Source organism: Meles meles, chromosome 20 (assembly GCF_922984935.1).
Source record: "Meles meles chromosome 20, mMelMel3.1 paternal haplotype, whole genome shotgun sequence".
Taxonomy (NCBI): Eukaryota; Metazoa; Chordata; class Mammalia; order Carnivora; family Mustelidae; genus Meles; species Meles meles.
The window spans coordinates 23,613,610-23,637,777 of record NC_060085.1 but is presented as its reverse complement, the minus strand read 5'-3'; the positions used below and the strand labels follow the sequence as shown (position 1 = coordinate 23,637,777).

The 24,168-nt window shown below is 44.1% G+C and overlaps 1 protein-coding gene across 1 annotated transcript in view; it reads right to left on the bottom strand.

Annotated features, from left to right (window-relative positions):
- The window catches only part of CACNA2D3 (calcium voltage-gated channel auxiliary subunit alpha2delta 3), an 859,411-nt gene that overhangs the window by 446,419 nt on the left and 388,824 nt on the right, over positions 1 to 24,168 (bottom strand). The window contains exons 6-9 of the mRNA XM_045989865.1: positions 23,301 to 23,432; positions 15,499 to 15,559; positions 15,250 to 15,400; positions 3,560 to 3,634 (exon numbers count right to left, since the gene is read on the bottom strand). Coding sequence (XP_045845821.1) covers positions 3,560 to 3,634; positions 15,250 to 15,400; positions 15,499 to 15,559; positions 23,301 to 23,432 — 419 coding nt within the window. The remainder of the gene's footprint in view (positions 1 to 3,559; positions 3,635 to 15,249; positions 15,401 to 15,498; positions 15,560 to 23,300; positions 23,433 to 24,168) is intronic.

The window sequence follows — 24,168 nt, the reverse complement described above, 5'->3', positions numbered from 1 at the left end:
ATCGATTGATGATGTGGTTCAGTTGTCCTATAACCTTGCTGACTTTCTTTTTAGTAGTCTATTAGTTACTGTCTGTGAAGCATACAAGTCCCCAACTATAATTGTAGGTTTATCTATTTCGGCTCTCAGTTCTATTAGTTTTTGTTTCATGTATTTTGAAGCTCTGTAGTTTGGTCCAAACATATTTAGCTTTGTTATGTCTTCCTGATGGATGGGTTCTTTTATTCTTATGTAGTGCCCTTCTTTGTCTCTAGAGATAGTAATTTTTTTTACTCTGAAGATGACTTTATCTGATGTTGATATAGCAGCTCCTGATTAAAAAAAAAATGTTTGCATAGTATTTCTTTTCCCATCCTTTTACTTTTGACATATCTGTGTCATTGTATTTTAAGTGAAATTCTAGTAGTCAGCATATGGTTAGACTTATTTTTTTAAATTCACTTGCCAATCTCTGTCTTTTAATTGCTGTGCTCTGACCATTTACATTTAAGATAATTAGTCACATGTTAGGGCTTAAGTCTGCCAATTTATCTTTTTTTCCCTATTCATTTACTCTGTGTCTTATTTCTTACATTCTCATGAATTATTTGTTAAGTATATTCCCCCACCCTGCCACGCTATCTGAAAGTAGAACATTCCTATGGAACTTATCATAAACTGAAATGGCATAAAGCAAAGAAGCAATTACCAGTAATTCATATGGAAAAATGGTTGTGCATTCCTGGACCCAAAAATAATCTCTCTTAGGCTTTTCTGATACCTTAGGACACATCTTGCTAAGTGACGCAGAAAATAAATGGAGATAAAGCACAGATGCTCACAGACACAGTTCAAAGCCATGGAGGCTTCATTCTATGTTGCAGAGTGTGGTTCCTGGGGAAGGAGCTTGGCAGGGACACTGTCACTGCTCAGGGTGCATCCTGCCTCGATAATGGCTCACTGCAAAACAAATGCTGGATGCTATTTTTGCTTTTTGCCTCTTTTCCATAAAAGTGAAAAATCCTGTTCAGCTATCTTTCAGTTAGCAAAAACAGGTGCTAATGTACGTCCTTTGTAAAAGCAAAGTGGTGTAAAGTGAACTTTCAAAAACTGGGAGATACCCATATGCATCTTCTCACTATTTCCTTAATGGTTGCTCTGGGTGTCATGTTGTAAATATGGAATTTATCACAGTCTACTGGTATCAGCATTTACCACTTCTAGTAAGAGGTGGAAATATTAATTCTAATTAGGTCTTTTTACCCTCCATACTTTTAAAGTATAATTGGCTTGTTTCCTCAGCAACAGTGGGCTCTACATCAAACAATGCTATAATTTTTGCTTCAAATATCCAATAGGACTTAATATGTGATAATTAGGATACTCTATTATACTTACTCCTATTTTTACCCAGTCTGATATTCTTTCCTTTTTGAAGTTTCAAGCCTTTTTCTGTTTTTTACTTTCTATTTAGGGAGCTCCTCTAGCCATTTTTTTATAAGTAGATTTGCTGGTAAGAAATTTGTATAGTTTTCCTTCGTCTGAATATGTCTTTATAACCCCTTCACTTATTAAGGACATTTACACTGAATATACAGTTGTTTTCTTTCAATACTTAAAAAAAAAAAAAAATGCTCTGCCACTTTCTTCTGGCCACCATGATTTCTAGGAGAAGTCTGCTGTTATTCAAATATGTAGTCTAAGCAATGTGCCCTTTTTTCTCTGTTGCTATCAAGTTACTTTTTCCCCTTGTCTAATTATGTTTGGATGTGCCCTGCCATGGAGGGCAGGACTCACGTTTACCTATTAGACATTTGTTCAGCTCTTGAATATATATGTTTATGACTTTCACCAATTTTAGGAAGTTTTCAGCCAATACATCTTCAAATAAATATCTAGCCCTGATCTCTCTCTCCTCTCCTGGGACTTTAGTGATAAGAATGTTAGCTCCTCTGTTATAGTCCCACATGTCCCTGAGATCCTGTTCATTTTGTTCCAGTCTATTTTCTCTCTGCTGTTCAATTGGGTAATTTCTATTGATCTGTCTTGGAGTTCACTGATTTTATCTTCTGTCATCTCCACTCTACTATTGAGCTGGTCCAGTGAGCTTTCTATTTTGGTGACTGTATTTTCCAGTTCTATAATTTCCAGGCTCTGTTTAACAACTTCTATTTCTTTTTTGAGATTTTCTATTTTTTTTTTTCATTTGTTTCAAGAGAATTCCTAATTGCTTGTTGAAGCAATTTTATAATTTCAACATCTGATTAATGTCAATATTGGCTTCTGTTGATTGTCTTTTTTTCTCATTCATGTTGTGATTTTTCTGGTTTGGGGGAATGACAAGTGGTTTTTCTACTGCATTCTGGGCATTTTGGGTTTTACATTGTGAGACTCCAGATCCTAAACAATCTTGTTCTTAGCCTTTGGTCTCTGTGCTGAGCTGAGGGTAAAATGGGTGGGGTGGGTTAGAAGGTCAATTTATCATTCAGCCCTGCTGAAACTGTGGAGGATTGCTCTATGGTTGTTCCACTGGTATCCGTCTGGAGTAGGAAAGGTACTGTCACAAAGGTTTTCTGTTACGAGGTTACCCCTTTCCTGGTTGTTTGGCTAGAAGGCACAGGCTTTTCTTCAATTTTTTTTTTAATTATTATTTTTGGTCTCTTGTAGGTACAGGAAGGAGGCTTCTGGAGTGTTCCATTCAGACATATGGTGGGAATCAACAAGAGACCAAGGAACCCAGCTTCATGTCTTTAGGTCAAGGCAGCTCACTTTGCAGCCTTCCTATAATTGGGTGTAGGTTTCAATCCAGGGTGTTTTAGTTGTAAGAGGGAGAATCTGATTGGAATGTGGCTACTCCCCATTGGCAGAATCAGATGGCCAGGTAAATTTTTATATTCAAAACCCTTCCAGTCTTTAATAGCCATACATTTTCAAAGACAATTTTAAATAAATGCTCATTCCACTTTCCCTAACACTTTTTTTTTCCTTCATAAAACCTCAGATATTTAATTGTCACACTACTCCCTGTTTATTTGGGATGCAACCTGAAGGGAGGTTTTGATCGTTTAAAGCATCTTTTCTATTTCATATTGCAGACACCATCACTGAACACCTATCTGAGGCTTTGGAGGATATTTCAAGGCTACACTATTGGGAAGGGGGTGGAATCCAGACCTAGGCAATGATCAAACAAGGGGAAGGTCCCTAGGAAAATTCGGTGATAAATTTTAAATTATTTAAATTATTTAAAAAGATAAATGGAGGTCTAAGTCATTCTTTTCTACCTTATCCTACAAAATGATCATGAATAAACATTCTCTAGATACACTTGTTCTTTGAACTACCATGTACTTCTTTCTCCCTCCAAACATAAAGCTTATTATGGTATTTCTTTCCCCTCAAATTGAAGCTTGGATATTAACTCTAGTATAATTTTTCTTTCTCACTTTGTATTCTAGCTGGAAGAAATTTCTCCCAATCCTCTGCTGGTCACTCCCTCAGAGATGCCCAACCAAATGCACTGTGAGGGGGACAAGGCCGTGCCCCACCCCTGATTCACCTGCCTGGCGGCAGGCCCTACCTCCTTGTTTGTCCTGTCAGCTTGCACCAACGTCCCATTCAGGCAAGGTTCCACGTAGTGAAGCTCCTCATTATACTGCAAAGAGATAAAACAGCCAAGAGGACACACATAATTAATCACTTGAGGTCTACTAGGTAATTGAAGGATACATGCAAACAAAAAAAAAGTAACTGAACTATGGGCCAGTTCATTCACTTAGGTGACTTTCTCATTGGTGCCCCTATATAAGATTGTGCTGAAGCACCCGATAATCTTCTCTTGTTTGAGGGAGAAAGTTCTAGAGCCTGTGCTGGTAGATGGCAGTGTTAAGGGCAAACACAGTTAACTGACAATCCTTTAGGGGTGACTCTGAACACTGGGGCTCTGTGGCCATGCCGGACAGTGCATGACCCAGGTGGGACCTAAAGAGCATCCCAGACTGGGGTGAATCCAGCTGCAGCCTCTGTCTTTGGTTTTCTGGAGCATGAGGACCTGTGTGTGGGTCGCACATGAGTGACCAAAGAATGGAGGAAAGGAGAAGCCTTGGTGTTCCCCCATCATTCTGGGAGGCTCTGTGGCTTTTGGTGAGAGCACTACCCACAAGCCATGGCACCACCTTCCACACAGGCCAATGTCAGCCTTCCCATTACTTTTTATCCCAGAATACCCAGACTACGACCGCTTGTTTTTGTCCAAAGCTCACAACAAGGAAGTGGAAATTTAAGTATGATTCTCTGCACTGGGGCTGGGCTGGGTCCTTCTAAAATGACAATCAGGTCATGTCACTTGCTGCCAACCCATTCACACTTTCCACTGCTCTGCAGATAAACCTTCTCAGGGTGTGGCAGGGCTCTGGACACTTGGCCCTGTTGACCTTTCCAACTTCACTCACTCATTAGCCCTCCCCAGAAACTTAGCACCAGCCAGCCCTGATTCCCTTCCTGTTCTCTGGGCTATCCCATCTTCTCCTCCCACACAGGACCCTCTGTCTGGAGTCTTGCTCTGGCATCTCCAAGCTGACCCTTATCCATCCTCCGGGCAAACTCATCCCTGCCTCTTGTAGGAAGATGCCTCTAGTGTAGCTGAGGCTCTTTTCCTGTAAACTCCCAAATTCTGACACCCTGGTGCCTGGATCCCTTACAGTGGGTGGGCCCACATTGTCAGGTTCCATACTTGGTTCCTCCATGTGTTGCCTGTGACAAGCACAGGGCTGGGCCTGCAGTTGGTGCCCAAGAACAATGTGTTCAATGCATGTCATCACATTTCCACTCCAGCTATCAAGAGCCCATCCCAGAGCTCCAGAGAAAAGGAATCAGAACCAACTCTCAAAGCTCCAGCTCTCCAGCAAAGTCTGGCTAAGAAGTTCAGACTTTAAGTGTGTGCACTGTGAGGACCACGGAGGGCTGTGCACAGGGAAGTGAGTGACTAATGGGATGAGGGTAGGCCCCACTGCTCTGGGAACACTGCAGAGACAGACTGAAGGGGACCAGACACGTAGCTGCTCCAAGAATGACAGAGACACAGCCCATTTCAGTGCTAAGGTGCTGGCTAAGCAGGCAGGAGCAGTGAAAATAATGACCTGAGCTCACTGTTACTGAGCACTCACTTCATCTAGGCACAGGCTAGACTTCATTCACGGCATACCTTAACCTCAGGTGGCAAGCCCTACCAACCGCGTCCCCTTTATAGATGCGGAAACCAAAGCAGAACAAGGATGATCACCTTGCCCCACATTACTGGGGAGTCCACAAGGGGTGGAGTCCAGATACAAACCCAGGCAGTCTGACCTCACAGCCAATGACCTCAGGACCTCAAAGCCCCCGATTTGTCCTCTCTGGCCCCCAAAGCCTCTGTGCTTCTCATCAGTCTGACTTTGGCTCCCTCATTAGTCTTTGTTCTTGGTCACACAGACTATTTGAAAAAAATTACAGCTCCATGATCATACAGCTTGGATCTCCTCTGAAGAGGCACGGAGGAAAAACACATTTATGTGATTCTGGAAATTAGCGATTGACAAACGGGAGCATGACTTCCAGTCAACAAATGGGACACCATCTGAGGGTTCAGGAAGCACATCACAGTCCAATCTGAAGAAGAACTTCTCCAGGGTTCTCAGTCCACGTGGGGCTGATGCTGGAAGTTGCTGAAAACAAAAGACAGCCATTCCCCTGTTCTCCACCTCCCCTGCTGACTGAGTTGGTCAAGGGTGACAAGATGCCTATTCTTAGAGCGGAAAGCAGAAGCAGTCTGAGCCAATCACAGCCACCCCCTCCCCCTCTGCTGACTGCATGCTTACCTACCCTGCCTCGAAGCTAGGGGTGGTCATGTGACCCATTCCCAGCCAACAAAACATAAGGGGTCATTTTCTGGGCAGTTTCGGGAAATTTTTTTTCTTGCCATTAGAGGAAAACTCTTCTCTCCCCACTGCCTTCCTTCCCTCCCACTTGGGACACACCTCACAGTTCAGCAGCCATTTTGCAACATGAGGTGACAAGGTTAGGCATGGAGAGCAACACGCAGAAAGACCGAGCTGCTGAAGCATCAAACCAAACCTGCAGCAGCCCTGCTCCCATCCATGACATCATGAAATGCCTGATCGCTCTGTACCCTGCACTCCCAAACTTCCCAATTCCATTTGCCGGGAAAATTTTTAATTTTATCTACATTCTGCCTCATACACACTATCAATATTGATTCCTGGGGTTGCAGAACCTGAGCTGAGAGTCAGGACCCCCAGGTCCACGTTCTGCCTCTGCCACATACTCCCTGTGTGGCCTTGGAAAAGCGACTGAACCTCAAGTCCTGCTTTCTTCTCCAACAGAAGGTGCTAATTGATCTTCTGTTTACCCTCCAGGGACTCCTACGAGGGTCCCATGAGGCAAGAGACTAAAAATTGCTTTGCTAGTGCGAAGGCCTGTACACGTGGGGGGACTGCTGTGGGGGCCGGAAAGGAAAGAGGACCAAGATGTTCTTGCCCTCATCAGGGAGGAACATGTGCAGTAATCAAAACCATGCTACCCATCACTGTGTGAGCCGTGGCCACAGTGGAGGAATCTGCTCTTCTGAACCCCCGCCAGCTTGTTAGTGGCATCATCCAAGCTTGCAGTTGACTAATTTCCCTTGACTGCATCAGGATAAAGCTATGCTGAGCAATCTGGTCTGGATCACCGGAGGGAGTTGGGCTCAGCCGTCCCTGTGAGGGCGGCTGTGCCAAGGAGGCCCATCGGCTGTGTGTGCTCACCATGCTACCCTGTGCTCCTCCCTAGGGGAGCACCAAAGGCACCCTGGATGTGAAACTGTTTCCAAGCTCCCAGCAGCTCTCCATTTGGAGACCTTCCAGTTTCTACATTTTAATGGATGTTCTCTAGATTTCTACTTTGTGAAAAAATGATTTGGGATGGCCGTATCAATTCACAGCTGAAGATCTGATCTCCTCCAGCCTTAAGATACAATAGCCCGATAAACACCTCTCCTTCATCCCTATGGAAACAATCAGATATCAGTTGTCTAAAAAAGGAAAGGATGCAGCGCACACCATCCTCACTGTCCAGGTGGAATTTTCTTCCGCCATCTGCTTTTGCTCCATCTCACTACCAAGAAAACCCTAGAGAGGGACTCAGTCATCTCCATCTCCACCCTGAAGTGGGTGGTCCTTCCTACAAATTTCTGGGAAATGGGAAGAGTCTCCTTACAGGACAGGAGAGGGCTCAGGCATCCCCAGAGATGGTCCCGTTGGACCACCAACCACTTGGTAAGAAGATGGGCAAAGAACTTTCACCCCTTCAAGAGCTAGGACTGCCACATGGTCAACGTCTGTCTCCTTCTCCCTTTCTTCTTTCTGGTTGGCTCTCCTTTTCTGATCCACGCAAAGGTAGAGCAGTGAACCTAAAGCAATGGAGGCAGGCAGGCCTGGGTTCAAATCCTGGCTCTGCCACACAGCACCTGGTTGACCTTGGCCAAAGCCTCTCTCCTGAGTCTCAGGCTTTGTGTTGAGGACTGTTGGACTTTGTGTTGGAACTGTAACTGAACTTCTATTGTGAAGTCACTGTGAGGATGAAACGAGGTAATCTGGTGAAGCGTCAACACAGAGCTCGGCATGTAAGAAAGAGAATCAAGGCATCTGGATGCACGTGCACAAGGAAGAAAGAAAATATATATGCGAGTGTCATGTGTGCTAGCTAGAGAGAAAGACCAGCAAACACGCCCTCCACCTGGAGCTGGCATTTGCTAAGTAGGCAGGGGGTGGTGAGGACAGGGGTCGTGTGCCCCTGACCACCTCTGGAGGGTACAGACTCTGCCCTCATTGGATGGAAGTGATATACCCATAGGCATGGGGGACTGTCTAAATATTCAAGACAGAAACCATGACGGTGTGTGGCTGTACACTGTCCCACTCTATGCCACACTCTGAACCCTTTCAGTGACCAGGTCTTCAGAAGACAGAGTCAAGACAGTGCATCCAGCTTACTACCAAATCCCCTCCAGGAAGGATCCGCCATGGAGCTCTTTGGTCCTTAGTTTGCCTACTAAGTATCAACTAAGCATTGCTATGTTCAGGGACATAAAACACTGGCTAACTGGCACATGACCTTCACTGGGGAATGACCACGAACCACTCTCTCCTACATTTCTCCATAGAAGAATATGCTCATTACATCTAAAGATAATGGCTGTTTCTCCTTTCCATGATAAAAAGTGCTCATCTAGGATGCTACCATGGTCCATCCGAAAAACAAAAGCAGACTTGAGGTAAACTCATGATCTTCAGGGGTTAGATTATATCCCACCCATCTCTTCTCTCCGGAACTGTCCCTCCCTCTCTCCCATGCCAACTACACAACTCTGCACTCTGACAGCAAGGACACGTTGTCATCTGCCTTTTCCTTCCTTCTGTGAAATCCTTGTAACCATTCCCTACATCTACCGTTACAAGGACACACCAAAATCCTCAATGGGAATTTTAATGGCAATCTAAAATAGGAAAGCCAAGCTTCAAGTTTCATTCAATGAATGGCCAGAACGTGTTGGAGAAGGCTCTAAACACAAAGAATAAATGGGCTGGGCTCACCCACCAAGGCTCACACACGCTTTGGCGTTGGTGTAGAATTGTGTCACATGCGGGTTCACGTAAATCAAAGCCTAAAGACCAAGAGTGAAAACCAGCTGACTCTGGGCTCTGGGTGATGGTGAGAACTCAGCCCCACTTCAGGTCAGAAACAGTGGAGTTTTCAGACCTAACAAGAAGACCATTAGTTGCTTAAGAAAGAGGATGAGGGGAGACCTAAGAAGGGAGAAACTTTAGGGGGACATCCCCACAGATCACCCTGCAACTGACCCCTCCATGTTTTCCCCTGTCTGTAGATGAAGTCCCAATTGTTCTATGTGGCTGACCAGACTTGCTGGGTATAGCCCGCCTCTCTCAGTCCAGCCCTTCTTTTTATCATCAACCACATCCACTCCATCTCCCCCATTCACCCCCAACTCCAGTAAGTCCAGACAATGAACACCTTTCAGTCAATCCAACCAGGCTTGTACTTCCTGGGGTGGGTGGGGAGGAGTGACTACCACCGGCAAATAGTCCATTCCTTCTGTAGATGCCCCCAGCCCTGGTGTTCCCTGAGTCATCACCTTTTCCAAGAAGCCATTGCTGAGTCACCGGCTGTTTACTTGCCCTCCCTGCCCCCTCCAAGACAGCATGGCCCCACTCTGCGGTGAGCACCAGCTTCTCACTTGTTCCCACACCCAACACTCACACACACAAAACCTCAAGTTCCACGGAGGGGGAGGAGGGACAACCTGTCTTCCTTATTTACAGAGGCAGCCCTAGCACAATATTCATTTCTTGGCATTGAACAGAATTTGTTAATGAATAATCAGAACAAAGAAATGAAAAGTTATAGAGAAGATTACAGAGGGAAAAGAAGAGAAACAAAGCCAGAAACAAAAACACAATTGACACAGAGGAAAAAACAAAAAAGAATAAAAGAGACTCTCCACCCCTTTCAAAAAACAGATAAACAAAAAGTAAATGAAGTAAGTGGGGACGTTATAGAGAATCCTAAGTTCAAAAAAAAAAAAAAAAAACCCAAATCCCAAAAAACAAAACAAAACAAAAAGCACATAGAATTAAAATGCTGGCATGCTCATGCAATGCAAGAAAGTGATGTAGAATTACTGGAACCCCATTAAATATTTATATGGTTTTATCGGTGCGCTTTTGATTAAACAACCTTTAGAATGAAAATGTGTAGGGCTTATGTAACGAAGCAGATGAACCCACAATATTTTCACCAACACAGGCATCCCAGGGATCTTCTGCATTACAAAAGCTTCTTGTGTAATTTGAAACACGACTGGACGTAATTAGTAGTACAGAACAAATGAGCACTGCAAGAAAATACCATCCTCATACTTTTAATACGGAATCGATTACTTTAAAAAGCAAATCCATAGCAGACAAAGCACTGGAGAAACGGTTCTAAAGAAAATCCTGCAAATTAAAACCAGGGTACCAGAAAGTTCTGGGTTGAACTAACAAATGATGCTCTTCTCTATTCAGCTCTGCACAAACACAGGCTGTAGGAGGCATTTAAATTGATTTAACAATATCGGTCCAGTTAATACTGTGTTCATTTAATGCATGGCTTAGGCTTCCGTACAATCATTTTTCAAATTTCAGCATCGGACAGAATTAGCACCCTCATTTTTATGATAATATTGTTAATTTAATGCATGGCTTGTAGTTAGACTTCAAAGCAAATCAGAAAAATATGCCTTTTCTCTTGTCAGTGACATCTCTCTTCATGCACCAGTGGTTTGACCTTAAATTTTAACTTCGGCTGCACAAAATCACTCTCATATTTCTTCTATTCTTCTATAATTCGATCATTTAGTTCATCAGTCTTAGACTTTGCAATACCCTGTCCATGAAAGCTAAAACAGTTTTTAACATTATCGTTTCATGTTTATTCTCCGGAAAGACCTGAATTGGAAGCTTTTCAGTATAATATATAAGATGCATTTAGTCAATGAGCTTCACACAAACATTCAAACATGCAAAAATGACTGAAATGGCCAAGGAAAGGGTTTTTCACTATTTACCCCCCTCTCCTCCCCTCCCTATTACAGCCCTGAAAACCAAGAGGCAATGATGAAGTACATTTGTATAAACAAATACCTACAATGCACAAGGGCTTCTGCCATGGAAAAACAAGAAGGTATTCTTTACTTTCTCCCTAAAACTCTGAAATGTCTCCTCACACATCTACCCAGCCAGCAGGAGAAAGCTGACGGTGTAATGAAGGGTGAAATGATAATGTCCTCTCCCGTAAATGGAATCCAGCCGACAAGAACAATGCCCCTCAAACAGATTTCCAGGGCATTCTGGATGGAGCTTCAGAGAGCCCATCCCCCTGCCCTTATAAGAGACTGCAGTGGGGTATCCCTCTATACGGAGGCAAGTAAACATTTAAATAGGCAGAAAAACCTACATACACCATATTACCAGAGCAATGTTGCCAGTGTAGAAATATAAGGTAATGGCAAAAACAAACAAACAAACAAACAAACAAACCACCACCATGATGTGGCAAGGCATCACTGATGAAACATACTGAGCTTTGAGAAGAGAAAATTCCAGGGAATACACATGGAGATCCGATTATCAACCCACTATCTAGAATCGTCAATTGATGTAATGGACTGCTTGTGTCCACCCCTCCCCCCAAATTCATGTTGAAGCCTTATCCCGTGGTGTGGTGGTATTTGGAGACGTGGCTTTTGGCAGGTGATTAGGTCTAGCTGAGGTCACGAAGGTCCAGCCTCATGATGGGATTAGCACTGGCAGGAGAGACTTGACCGAGCCTACTCCCTCTCTCTTTCTCCCTCCCTCCCACACAGTGAGAAGGGGGCTGTCTACAAGTCAGCAAGGGAATTCTCACAGGAAAAAAGCCCTGCTGGACCTTGATCTTGGACTTTCCAGCCTCTACAACTGTAAGAAAATACATTTCTGTGTGTCAGCCACCCAGTTTATGGTATTTTGTTACAGCAGATGGAGCTGACTAATACAGGGATACATTGTTTCATTGTGCTTCCCAGATACTGTGATTTTTTACAAGGTTACTTTTTAAAGGTCGTGGCAACTCTCTGCAGAACAAGGCTATGGGCACCGTTTTTTCAATGGTGTTTACAGACTTTGTGTCTTTCTGTCACATTTTGGTAATTCTCAAATATTTCAAACTTTTTCATTATTATATTTGTGATAGTGCTCTGGGATCAGCACTGAAAGCTCAGATGATGGTTAGCATTCTTTAGCAATAAAGTATTTTAAAATTCAGGTACACACATTGTTTTTTTAGGCATAATGCTACTGCACACATACAGACTACAGTACAGTGTAAACATAACTTTTATATGCACTGGAAACCAAAAACTTCTTTTGTCTTACTTTATCGGAATACCCACTAAATTTCGGTGGTCTGGTCCCAAAGCTGCCATATCTCCAAGGTATGCCTGTATGCTTTCTGAGTGTGTAAGCATTACACCAGCCTACTTAAGGGACATCCTCATAATACCTAAGTATGTGCATACCCTTTGGGGCAGCAATGCCACTTCTAGATTTTATTCAATAGAAGCATACCCAACACTACAAAAACACATGCCCAAGTTCATTCTCTGCAGCACTCTTGAGTGGAAAAGAGACCCGTAACAGCAGGATACCCAGCAAAGGAGGACTGGTTAAATAATTAATGTCAACTAGAGGTGATGAAATGCTCTGTTCTTGGGGCACCTGGGTGGCTCAGAGGGTTAAGCCTCTGTCTTTGGCTCAGATCATGGTCTCAGGGTCCTGGGATCAAGCCCCACGTCAGGCTCTCTGCTCAGCAGGGAGCCTGCTTCCCTCTCTCTCTCTCTGCCTGTCTCTCTGCCTACTTATGATCTCTCTCTCTCTCTCTGTCAAATAAATAAACAAAATCTTAAAAAAAAATGCTCTATTCTTCAAATATACTTGCTTACGATATGAGTATAGAAGCAAGTTGCTGAATATTCCAGAAAATAGGATTCTATTGCTGTGGAAAAATTATGTATGTTCATACACATGTCAGAACTTGGAACAATGGCAAACAGCAAAGGAAGGGGAACTTTTCGGAGTTGTTTAAAATTTTCACATACATTGTCTATAATAAAACAATCAATGTGTAAAAGTTATTGTTAATTAGTGGTGCTTTTTACCACCTCGGCCTTTAAATGCAAAATCATGAACAAATTTGATCCATTCTCTTACCCATTAGGGGGACAGAGTTCATGGATTTTACTATAGAGGCTTCAAATAAAAAAAGTTCAGAGTATCTCCCTTTTCGTCAAAATAATTATGTAAATAGTCTCGAAGCCGATCATTTATGTCGAAAACTAACAAGGAGACGTAGAGTGAGGATTAATGGGACCTCTAATGGGTTTCTTTATATAAGGGGACAATTTGGAGCCAAAAAAATAACAAAATCAAAAACAACTTTTTTTCCCTTAACTATTCTAAAATAACTAGCATGTCTACTTTCAATTATCTTAATCACTCTGTCTTCATTATGGAGTTGACAGTGTTTGTATATCTTAATGAACTTACAGAGATTATTTCAATCAATTGGTTTTGTTAACAGAACAATAAATCCTGACTGATAAAGGACCCACGATGTAATTAGTTAGCACTTCTTACTATGCTAATTTCTGATACTTCTGTAATGAGTAATTAAAGATTAATAAGAAAGATAGTCCCAAATTAGCTGCTTCTTATCTGGAAATGCTTCAGGATGTGTGGGGGATGGAGCTACATTTGCATATTCACAAGGAGACTGGTAACTAGAGCAACTTGGCTTGATTTAGAAGCCCCAAGTTCTGTCTAAACAGTGCCCCCAATAGAATGGCGCCCTGGGGCCATCCAGGTTCAGGGTGAGCCCCCATCTTCACTTCTGCTCACAAAGCAGAATGAGGGAAAGCCAGGCAGTTTCTGAGTTCCTCCTGGGCCACTTCTTCCAGCTGTGTGACCTCAAGCTGGTGGCTTCTGCCTCGTGGTGTCTCCGCCTCCACTCCACATGGCACGGAGCTGGGGGGAAACCCCCACGAGATCATCCACATCGGACGCTAGGGAGGAGTGGGCTGTAGGGACGATTCTTTCAACACAGATTTAAACCCTCACTCTTGGCCAGGCACCATCCCAGGCAACGGGTCTGGCTGAATAAATAAGCAATAAATAAACTAAACCCTGCTCCCACGGAATTTCTTCTTCTCTCTCTCTCTTCCTTTTCTTTTTTAGGACTTTTTAAAATCAGGAGTTATAAATCATGGGCAATCTGCAGCTGCGCCTTCTTCTTGCAGTCTGATCAGAAGCATGCAGGTAGGACACTAACTCAAGCAATCTCAGTGCAATAAATATCCAATGTCCTTTAAACCCCCGTGCCCTTCCCCTTGCAAACTTTGCCCTGCAAGTAAAAGCAGCTATTGTGCCCATGCAGAGACCGCACAGAGAGAGGGTATCATGACAATGCACTCTGCTCAGGAGCCTGGGGAAGCCAGACGGACCACAGGCTTGGAGCCCGTCTGCCTGACTCTTCAAATAACACCGCTTCCTTCACATCCTGCTCTCAGTGTGGGGCCTCCTGTGCCCGGGCTCAGGTAATCCGGCAGCAACTGTGTGGGCGAGGGGAGTACTCAAGCTTCAGCGGGTGGGCTGATGGCTCAGATGCGTGTGGTTTGCCCCAAGATGTGCTGCTAGTTATATGTGGCAGAACTAGGGTTTAAAACTAAGTCCTGACCCCAAAGCCCAAGCGCCGCCCCCTTATTCGCTGCCTTGGCTGCCTGCTGCAGCCAGTCGGGGTCCTCGGTAGAGGTGATGGGCAAAGCACAGTTGACCACGAGACAGGAGAACCTGGTTAAGCACCCAGGGAAAAGAAGCAGGCTCGTTATGACTCTAATCTTTGGGAAAAGAGTGGGAGAGACTTCATACCACAAAACTGGGGAGAAGAGGAAAAAGAACCAGAGATGGAAACCAGAAATCGCTGCTCCTTTCCAGGAAGCAAACTGCTACCCTACTTGTCTCTGGGTCTCCCACATCCCTGCTCTAGGACTTCAGGCAAGGCACTGACCCTCTCAACCCCAGCGTCTGCATCTGAGAAAATGCCAAACCACCTCCTGCCTCAGAGAGCTGCTGTGAGGAACAAAGAAATGCAAATAGCATTCAGTAGACGCTTAATAAATGACCCTTCTGTTTCCAAAGCTGAGATCAAGAGTTCAAGTGTTCGGGGAGCCTTAGACAACTCAGTTTACTTGCTTCAGCCTCATGACTATTATTACTATCATTGTTGTCAGACTCATCTAGCTTAAAGTTAATTTCCACTAGTCGTTTAAGGACCATCTTGCAAGGTCTAATTCCCCAAGGTTCCAAAAAGGTTGGCCCCCAAGGAAAACCAAATCTGGTGCTACTCTTCCAGACAGCAGTGCCTGAGTGCCCTGTACAGAGAGGAAATGGTGCTCCACTGCTCTCCCAGGCTCTGAAAGCCATTCCAGCTTCCTGATTCAGTGAACCCCCATGGGACTAACCGGCCCTCATCTCAGGCAGGACATCCAATGCTGTGTGTACAAAAGCAATAAGAATGGGAACCAGTTTCTGCTAAAAGATCGGATGAACCCAGAGTGCAGAAAAAGCACAAAACAGCTGCACTCACAGCAATTATGTTGAAAAAGTCATCATCTCCCAGCGTATCCAGAATAGATGAGACGGTCTGCTTTGCAATAGTGAGACGGAGGCCTTTCATGCTGCCACTGACGTCCACTAAAATGACCACATCTTTCGGAGAAGTCGCCGCCTGGATGTACCTAGGTCAGGGGAAAATTAAGTGTAAATGAAGTAAAAATAAACCTCTCCATGAGTTCTCTCTTTAAAATGTTAACTAAGAGGAGTGGCCATTTCCTACCATTTTCGGTTCCTGCAGTCAAAGGCAATGACTCCATTCTCATCTGGTTCCCATTTAATCCCTAGAAGAAAAATGGAGTTATGAGAAACTCAGAAACTTCAAATATTTATTCATAGCATTTCAAGGCTGCTCTGCTTTGCTGATTGAACAGACTGGGTGAAAAATCACAAGCAACGGCCAGCACTGGGGCTCATCACATACTCCATCACCCGCTCTGGGGAGGTGTTTTAGTGCCGAACAGTATTGCAAACATGGCCTTATAAGGGAGACCAAACAGGTCTCCAAGACCTGATGGAGAGTGGACACATCTTTAGCAACGTGCTGTCTGTCAACAAAGGATGTGACTCCAGCCCCTTCCCGTGGCCAGTGGTCTTTCTCACTGTCCAGTAAATCGCTAGACCTGGTAGCATCATTCATAGACTTCTGGGTAGAAACAGGCCATGTCCCTGTGTCTGGAAAGCAATGTGTGTCGCATGGTGGGTAGAAAGCCTCGCTACATTTCCATCCCAGAATTTACATAGGTCTGTTCTCCCCTCACTTCTGTATTTATAATCAGGAATACTGGCCTGGCTTTCCAGACAGAGACAGAGAAAAAAATGACCCTAATTATGCTGCATAAGCTTGAATTTCAGGCTTTGAATCCTGGGGAGTTTTCCCCTTGTGTAAGATGGAATCCCATATCCTTCGTCTTGTGGTTTGCAGATTTGTCAGGATAGGTCCGAGGTTGACATTCTCTATTTACAACCCGGCTGTTAAGAATAAAATTTCATTTAAAAAGAAAAGTGGCTACTGCCTGGAAAATAAGATAGCGAATCATTGTTTTCAACTGTCAGTGCTGCCAGGGATGGAGGATTTAAAATACAGACTGTAGAGTGAAGAAAATAAAAACAGAAAAATTATTTTCACAGGAGGAAATCCTGACTCAGATGGTAACATTGGGAGTCTTCCGTCCAATTACTGATGACCAGCTTTTGGACCATGTCGAAATAATATGTGCTGGAGATGTCACCCCCAAATTAGTATTTAGAAAACCATGAAATGGCAGTTTGCTACCCAGAGAATTAGTTTATTCTGTTCTCCTTGCACCTACATGCCCCACCTACAAATGGGCCTAATTTACAGAGTTTCCTATAGCAAATCAGAAACCAGAAGTAAGAGAACTGCAGGTCATTAGGCAATGAAGACAAAATAAATCTGACATGATTTTGTACACTAAGGGACAAGAACACAGTTTATTTAAAAATAACAAATACACTGCTTTGTATAAAAGCCAAGTATAGTTAGGGTAGCAAGGTCTTAACACATAATAAAATTATACCCATGGTGAGGCTAGGTAATGTTCCAATTTCACAAAGCACTGGTTTGAACCCCAATAAAGGGAATTCTTTTTTAATGTGTTGACCCATGGTAAACCTTCAGTGGATGTTTGTTTCTTGAATTGTGGGAAGTGTTCTTAGACCACGACTGTACCCCCTCCTGTTCCACCCCTCCCCACTGGGCCATTCTTCCTCCCCATCGCAGCCCCATCCCTGTGTGCTGCATTGGGACAAGAAAAGGTGCAATTCTGGGGCACCTGGGTGGCTCAGTGGGTTAAGCCTCTCTGCCTTTGGCTCAGGTCATGATCTCAGGGTCCTGGGATCAAGCACGGCATTGGGGAGGGGGGGGTGGCTCTGCTCAGCAGGGAGCCTGCTTCCCACTATCTCTCTGCCTGCCTCTCTGCCTACTTGTGATCTCTCTCTCTCTCTCTGTCTAATAAAAAAATAAAATCTTTTAAAAAAAGAAAAAGAAATAAAGGTGCAATTCTTTCTTATAGCCCCAGCATTTAGCCTAGGGCCTGGAGGGAAGGGATTAATGACATTCAACACTCTTCTTCTGGACTGAGATCATTCTCCTCCCAGGCACTGCTGTACTTGGTGCTTTTTGAAAAGCTGACGGGAAATTTGTCTGTTGGGAAAACTGGGAAACGATACAATTCCAGAGGAAAGTGGAACAGATGGGACAATCCCAGAGCCTTTTGCCTACTCATCACAATGTTCATCAAACTCCAGTACCCTGCCAGGCGATGGACTGAGAAACCCAGGCCTGGCCCCTGTCTGCCCTCAGGAGGCCTCATGCCAAGCAGGCAGCCAGCACATGAAGAGAAATCACGTGCACCAGAGATGTCACAAAGAAGAAGTGCCTGATGCTGAGGTAAGATGCAAAAGGTGATTCCAGTCTCTAACAGGAAGAAGGATCTTCTTTCAACTGAGAGCAGAAGGAAGGTGTATTAGTTTTCTAGAGCTGATATAACAAAAGTCCTACAAATTGGATGGCTTAACAGGAAAGAACTTTCTCATGTTCGGGAGAAAAGAAGTCTAAAATCAAGGTCTTGGCAGGGCCACACTCCCTCTAAGCTCTAGAGAAGAACACTTCCTCACCTCTTCTCAGCTTCTGCTGGTTCCTAGCAATCCTTGGGGCTCCTTGACTTGTAGCTGTATCACCTCAGTCTCTGTCTCTGTCTTCCTTCTGTGTCTCCCCTCTCCTCTTATAAGGACATCATTCATACTGTATTTAGTGCCCACCCTAATTCACTGTGATCTCATCCCAACATACCACCCCTATTTCCAAGTTAGGTCATATTCTGAGGCTCCAGGTGGACATAAATTTGGGGGGAGACACTTCTCAACCCACTGCAGATAGGTAGCACTTATAAAACAAAAATAAATGATGGCCGCAGGGTGAATAAGAATACCCCAGGCATAGAGAATGACATGTGCAAAGGTCCTGAGGTTGCGAAGATCGTATCAAGTTCAAGGAACTAGAGGAATTCTGGTATGGCTGCGCATAGAGAATGTCTATGCCAGAGGAAAGGAGACTGGGTGTCAGCAGGAACCACCAGCCCTTCCTGGTGAGGATTTGAGGTATACATTGAGTGGGGATGAAAACAGTACCTTGAGACATTTTTAGGCATAGCTGCCTAAGGTGGCAAAGGTCACACCTTGACTCAAGTCAGGACTGGATGGGCCCTGAAGGGCTATCTTACCCAAACCTGACTCTTGGGTCAAAATCTTCAACACATAGCAGGGATTCTAGGCTCTCAGAGTTCAAAAGATTTTCCAGTGATTCCCAGTTGTGACTAGGACCTGTCTCCCAAGTCCCCACCCACTGTGCTTTTCCTTATATAGGTATTTCCATGAAGTGGTCCCATGAGAAGTTCTCTAGGTGTTAGCATGAGTTACATGAATAAAAAACTGGTTTCTATGCCCTGCATGGGAAGACACCTAAGAGCCTTTAATCTGTTGACGTCATCTTGAATCTCTGCAACTGGACCCAAAGAGGCAGCACTGAACAAGCTAACTGAACAAGCCCTTCCTTTTCCAATCTCACAACAAAATGTTTCAGGAGACAGACTTCAGGAAACCCTGTCCCAGGTGGTACTATCTCCCCTAGGATATATCGACTTTCCAGTATATAATTTTTTGTAAACACAGATATTTTGAATGTGTCCAGGTAACTTCAAATCCCAGAGAAATAATAGTTGGCTCATCCTAAATCCTTCAGAACCGGGAAATCAACACTTAACCAGGAAGCACCTGCATGAGCTATATAATTTCTAGAATTGACAATATGCCTTTTTGGCATGCCACCAGGTTGGCTGGGGCATGAATCTCAAAATAAAAGGTATGATGCAGTCATTGGCTTGGGAAGACATGGAGGAAAGGGAGCAGTAGAGAAAAGAGAGGGACCATAGCTCTATACTGTGTTTATGCCAGTTCCCCCCTTGGTCACTGAGTCCCACCAGACAGTAGCTGGTGATCAGCTTCCCAGAGAAGCAGTGGCTTTACCATATCTGCGGAGGCTGGGCCGTTGCTACCAGTGACAGGTCAATAGATCTGGTAAACTTTGATTTACTGAGTGATTCACTTATTCAACAAATACACACAAATATGTAGGTTTGAAGATGGTAACATGACACTCTCCTGGGGCAGATATCCTAGCAAAGGAAATGGGATTGAAAGCCTGACGGCTCAGGATTACAGGGCAGAGTTCCTATTTTATAGAGTAAGAACTGCCATGAGAACAAAGCATGAAAGAAGTGGTGAAAACATTAACACCATCACCAACTCCCTCCCAACCCGCTGGTATGACTTGGTCTGTCGGTTAACTCTTGGTCTGTTGCTTCATTGGTAAAACGCAGATTACAATGACTCCAGCTCACAGGATCATCATGAGGATTAAACCAGACAAAGCTTGTGAAAGCACCCAGCACAGAGCTTAATAAGTGGGGGCCACTATCAACTATCATCAGCACGAGTATTAATATAACATTAATATTATCAGCACACCAAAGACTCCCAAGGATGACACGCAAACAAACAGAGCTCTGATAAGGCCTGAGTAACCAATCCTGTACAGCTCACAGGCCCTTTACTAGTATTTTGTTGCTGTGGTGGTTGCTGGTGTTCAGAGGAGCCTCCCCGAAGTTTTCTCTATGGTGAGACCTTTCAGTAATATAGGTACTGAAAGGTAGACCAGTACCTCAGAAACTGGGTATCAGACCCACAAAAGTCTCTTCCCATAAGTTACACTGTTTGATGGGATAGCTACACGCCACATGTGGCAATTTAATTTTAGATTTAAATTAAAGTTCCATAATATTCTCATTTTAGTTTCTCAATCTCATCAGGAACCTCTCACATGCTCATGACCATATCAGACATTGTAGACATAGAACACGACATCATCCAAAAGACAGCACATGGAGGTGTTTCCACATGCCCCTAGGACCTACGGTGAGCTTGTGGAGGCCTAGGTAAATCTATACAGAAAGAGAAAACATCATGACAGATATGCTACTAGGCTGATGTTTACTAAAATTCCCCTTCCAGGATCTCCATCTTCCTACCTCCAGAAGCTGAGACTGTGCTGCTCCTTAATGATCTCCTAGCATCTTCTATTTCCCCAATCCTAGCATGAAACACACTGTATCATCATGACCTGTTCACCTATCTCTGTCTCCCTGATGGTCCTTGTTCCTTCCTTTAGGATCCCCTCCAGGCAAGGCCATAGTAATCCTGACCATTCCCCATGGTTTCAGATGGCTAAGCTTCCCACTGCCCACGCTCCCTCACTTGAGGAGGTGGGGTCATGGGACCACCTCCTGGGACTTTCATCTGAGACATTGGGTCAGATGCTCTCTCTTCCTCTGCAACCATAATTGAAAACTAATCCTGCAAACACACAGCCATGTTCGCCATCACTAGGAGATCACCTGCCAGTGAAACATGGTCAGAATAGAGAACGGTGGAGATGAAAGGGGGAAGGAAATATTCACAATCCAAATGACAATGCTGAATACTGCGACCCAGCTGGGTCTCAAAACAACACATTTCCTAGATTTCAAGTTACGTGGACCAATAAATGCATTCCTTGCCAGAGCTAGCTGGAATGGGAAGGGATGCATTTCCCCATGAGCGGGAGCTGTATGAGGGCAGAGATCTTAGCTGTTCAGTTTCACCATTTTCTCCTCTGGACCTCACATAGTGCTTGGAACAAAATAAGAACCCGGAACTATCCGTTCTATTTAAGGACAAGCACCCTTACCACTGATTCACACTATTATACCACTCTAGACATGGAAAGAAGTATCCTGAAAATAAGAAATCCAAGCAAAAAAATGCCCATGGATCACTCTTCTAATGATCATTTTATGTCCAAGAGACACACGGTGTGTTCTCTGTTCAGAACCAAGCACCAAGTGAGCACAAGGCAATATCAGGGCAGTGAAACCCCTTAGGAGGGCAGTGACTCGTGTCTTTATTAACATAGAAAAGATGCAAGAATTTTATTAAGTGAAAATTCTGCTACAAATATCATAAAAATGGGAAGCATTTTTCAGTCCACTGTTCTGACTGATAAAAACCTTGTATATAAATTAAATTAGTCTCCCCTCTTACATACAACCTTCATGAGGATTCCTTTTTGTTATAGAGTGAAGTTTGTCACCCCACCCCAGCCCACCGCCCCCAAAATTCATAGGTTGAAGACTAACATTACCCTATGTGGTGGTGTGAAGAGGTGGGGCCTTTTGGGAGATAATTAGGTTTAGATGAGGTTATGAAGATGGAGCCCCCTGGTAGGATTAGAGCCCTTCTACAAAGAGTAAGAAATATCGGAGCTTCTACTCTCTACTGTATGGGGAGACAGGGAGAAGGTAGTCATCTGCAAGCCGGAAAGAGGGCTCTCACCGAGAACCAAATCCGCCAGCACCTTGATCTTAGACGTCACAGCCCCCAGAACTATGACAGATGAATGTCTATTGTTTAAACCACCCAGTCTCTGGTATTTTATTATGGCAGTCTGAGATGACTAATGCACCTTATTTTCTTTCTTTTCTTTTCTTCTTTTTTTTTTTTTTTTTCAATTTCCTCATGACCATAGTTTGAGGACTTCCTGCTGATGGAGACAACAGATGATCTGTGGTTTCTTCTTATCAGTTCCACCATGATCCAAATGCCCCATGGTAGGATGGTAAGAGTTCCCTGTGGCTTCCTCAGTGGATCAGCCCCCTACCACGCTGGGTTTTCAGCAACATCAGCATTGAATTTACTCTCTGTTGAGGGTATCAAAGCAGACTACAGTTTGGTGACACTCGATCTTTAATAGACAACTGTTTCTCGTAACATTATCTTTACTAGGATGCTTATCATTTAAATTTCCATGAGCTCCAGGAGGAACCACGCATGCCCCACTGAACAAGGCTCTTGGGAAATGTTGAGTAATCTGGCAAAGCAGACACTTGGCAGGCAAGTCTCAGGGGACAGATGCTGTGTGCAGGGCAAACAGCTCTGCGAGGCGGAGGCTGACGGTCTCTGTGCCTCAAAGTGGGAAGACATCAGGTGCCTAGTCTTACTTAATGAAAACATAAAAGACTCCACTTAATTGCTCCAAGATTATGCAGAGCGTCTTTTCCTTCTTTTAGGTTGAGCTTGTTAATTTCTGCAGCTGTGATGTTGGCACGATTGTAGCCTCGAGTCCTGTTTTCACAACTTGTGAGCAAAATTAAAACTTCCTCTCTTAATTAAAATTCAAACCAAACCAGAATTAAATTCTTATTGCAAAGCAGAGGCCTGGGGAGATCTCAAAAGGAAACCTGCTCCAAAGGTATGAAGGACAAACTGACAGACTTGGGTGCGACTGGTGGTCCCAAGGATGAGACGCTGACCACAGTGGTGCCCTGGTCATTGCAAGGTCTTCCTCCGAGGGCAGTCAGCTCTCGGAGAAGCAATCCAAGTTTCTCGGTGGGGAAACCCAAGTTCAGATTTTCCATTTCTTACACCTTGGGTTAGAATTTAATTCAGCCCAATGATGACTTGTTCTTTTCCACGGTAACGACGATGATGACAAGAAGAATTTGTAGTAGTTTCATACTAATAAAAGCAAACTCTTGTCCAGAAAGATCAAATATGGTGCGTTTCACGCTCTAATGCCTCACTTTTAGTGGCAGCTCTATAAACTTCTCTATTGAGAAAGATGTGGAAACCATATGCAGATCTAAATGCCTGTGTGTGCGCGCGTGCGTGCGTGCACGGGAGGGGGGGCATGGCGCACGCGCATGTGCATTCTCCTGCACATGTACACGCATGCGCGTGCAGATGCCATGCTCCCATGCCTATCTGCACCCTGACAAGAGATTTAACTGATTTGAATTTAATCTTTCATTTTCTCTTAACGGGAGGGAAAAAAATTTAACCCTGAGCACGAAAGAAAACTATCACAGGATCATCAGTCTCTATCATAAGTCTCAAGGCAGGGATACCCACCTGGATACTGCCTGAAGAAGCCCTTTGCACTTCCAAAGTACTGCCATATGAGGGATGGGTCACGATCGAAGTTATCCACGAAAACTTTGTTTAGGGATTCGGACCAATAAACCCCGTTGACGATTGCTGGGTCTGAAAAGAAAGGGAAGACAAATGTTACAAACCAGAGCAAAAGAGAGCCCTGCCAGCATCCCCCAGAGCTGGCCGATACCAGCACGAGGTTCATCTTGCAGAAATCTGTGAAGAAAGATGTAGCTTCCCAAATGTTCAGCTCCTGGGAATTCTATACATTGGCACTTCCTTATCCTGCCCAAGCCCCCACAGCCACCCAGGAGCCTTTATTCGTGACTCCGTACTTGAAAGACCCATCCCTGCCATTTGTAACTTTCAACCTTGCATGGCACAGAGTTCTTGAGAAAGCAAAGAGAGGCCTTGATAATGCTTGAGAAAGCATTACTGTCCACCTTTTCTTCTCCTGAGTCAGAACCCAGCATTAAAAACTGGAAAAATGTGTTTTCTCTCACTGCGATGACCTCAGCCAATACTGTCCCATTCCAACTCTCTCCACCTCTGACTTAAAAGTTTGTTTAAAAAAAAAAAAATAAAATAAATAAGTAAATTGGAATTACATAACTACATCTCTCTACTTCTTTTGTTCAGCACATGGTGAGCTCCAGGAGGGCAGGAACCATTTCCCTCAGTCTTCTCCTGTACCCCTTTGACCAGTATGTGGCAGAGATTCCAAAAATTTAAGGATGCATGAAGAGATGGATGGATGGATGAATGGATGAAAACAAAGGGTGTTCACCAGATTCCAGACAACTGTCTACTCTTCTACTCTTGTGATCTCCTGAACAAATCTCCTTTC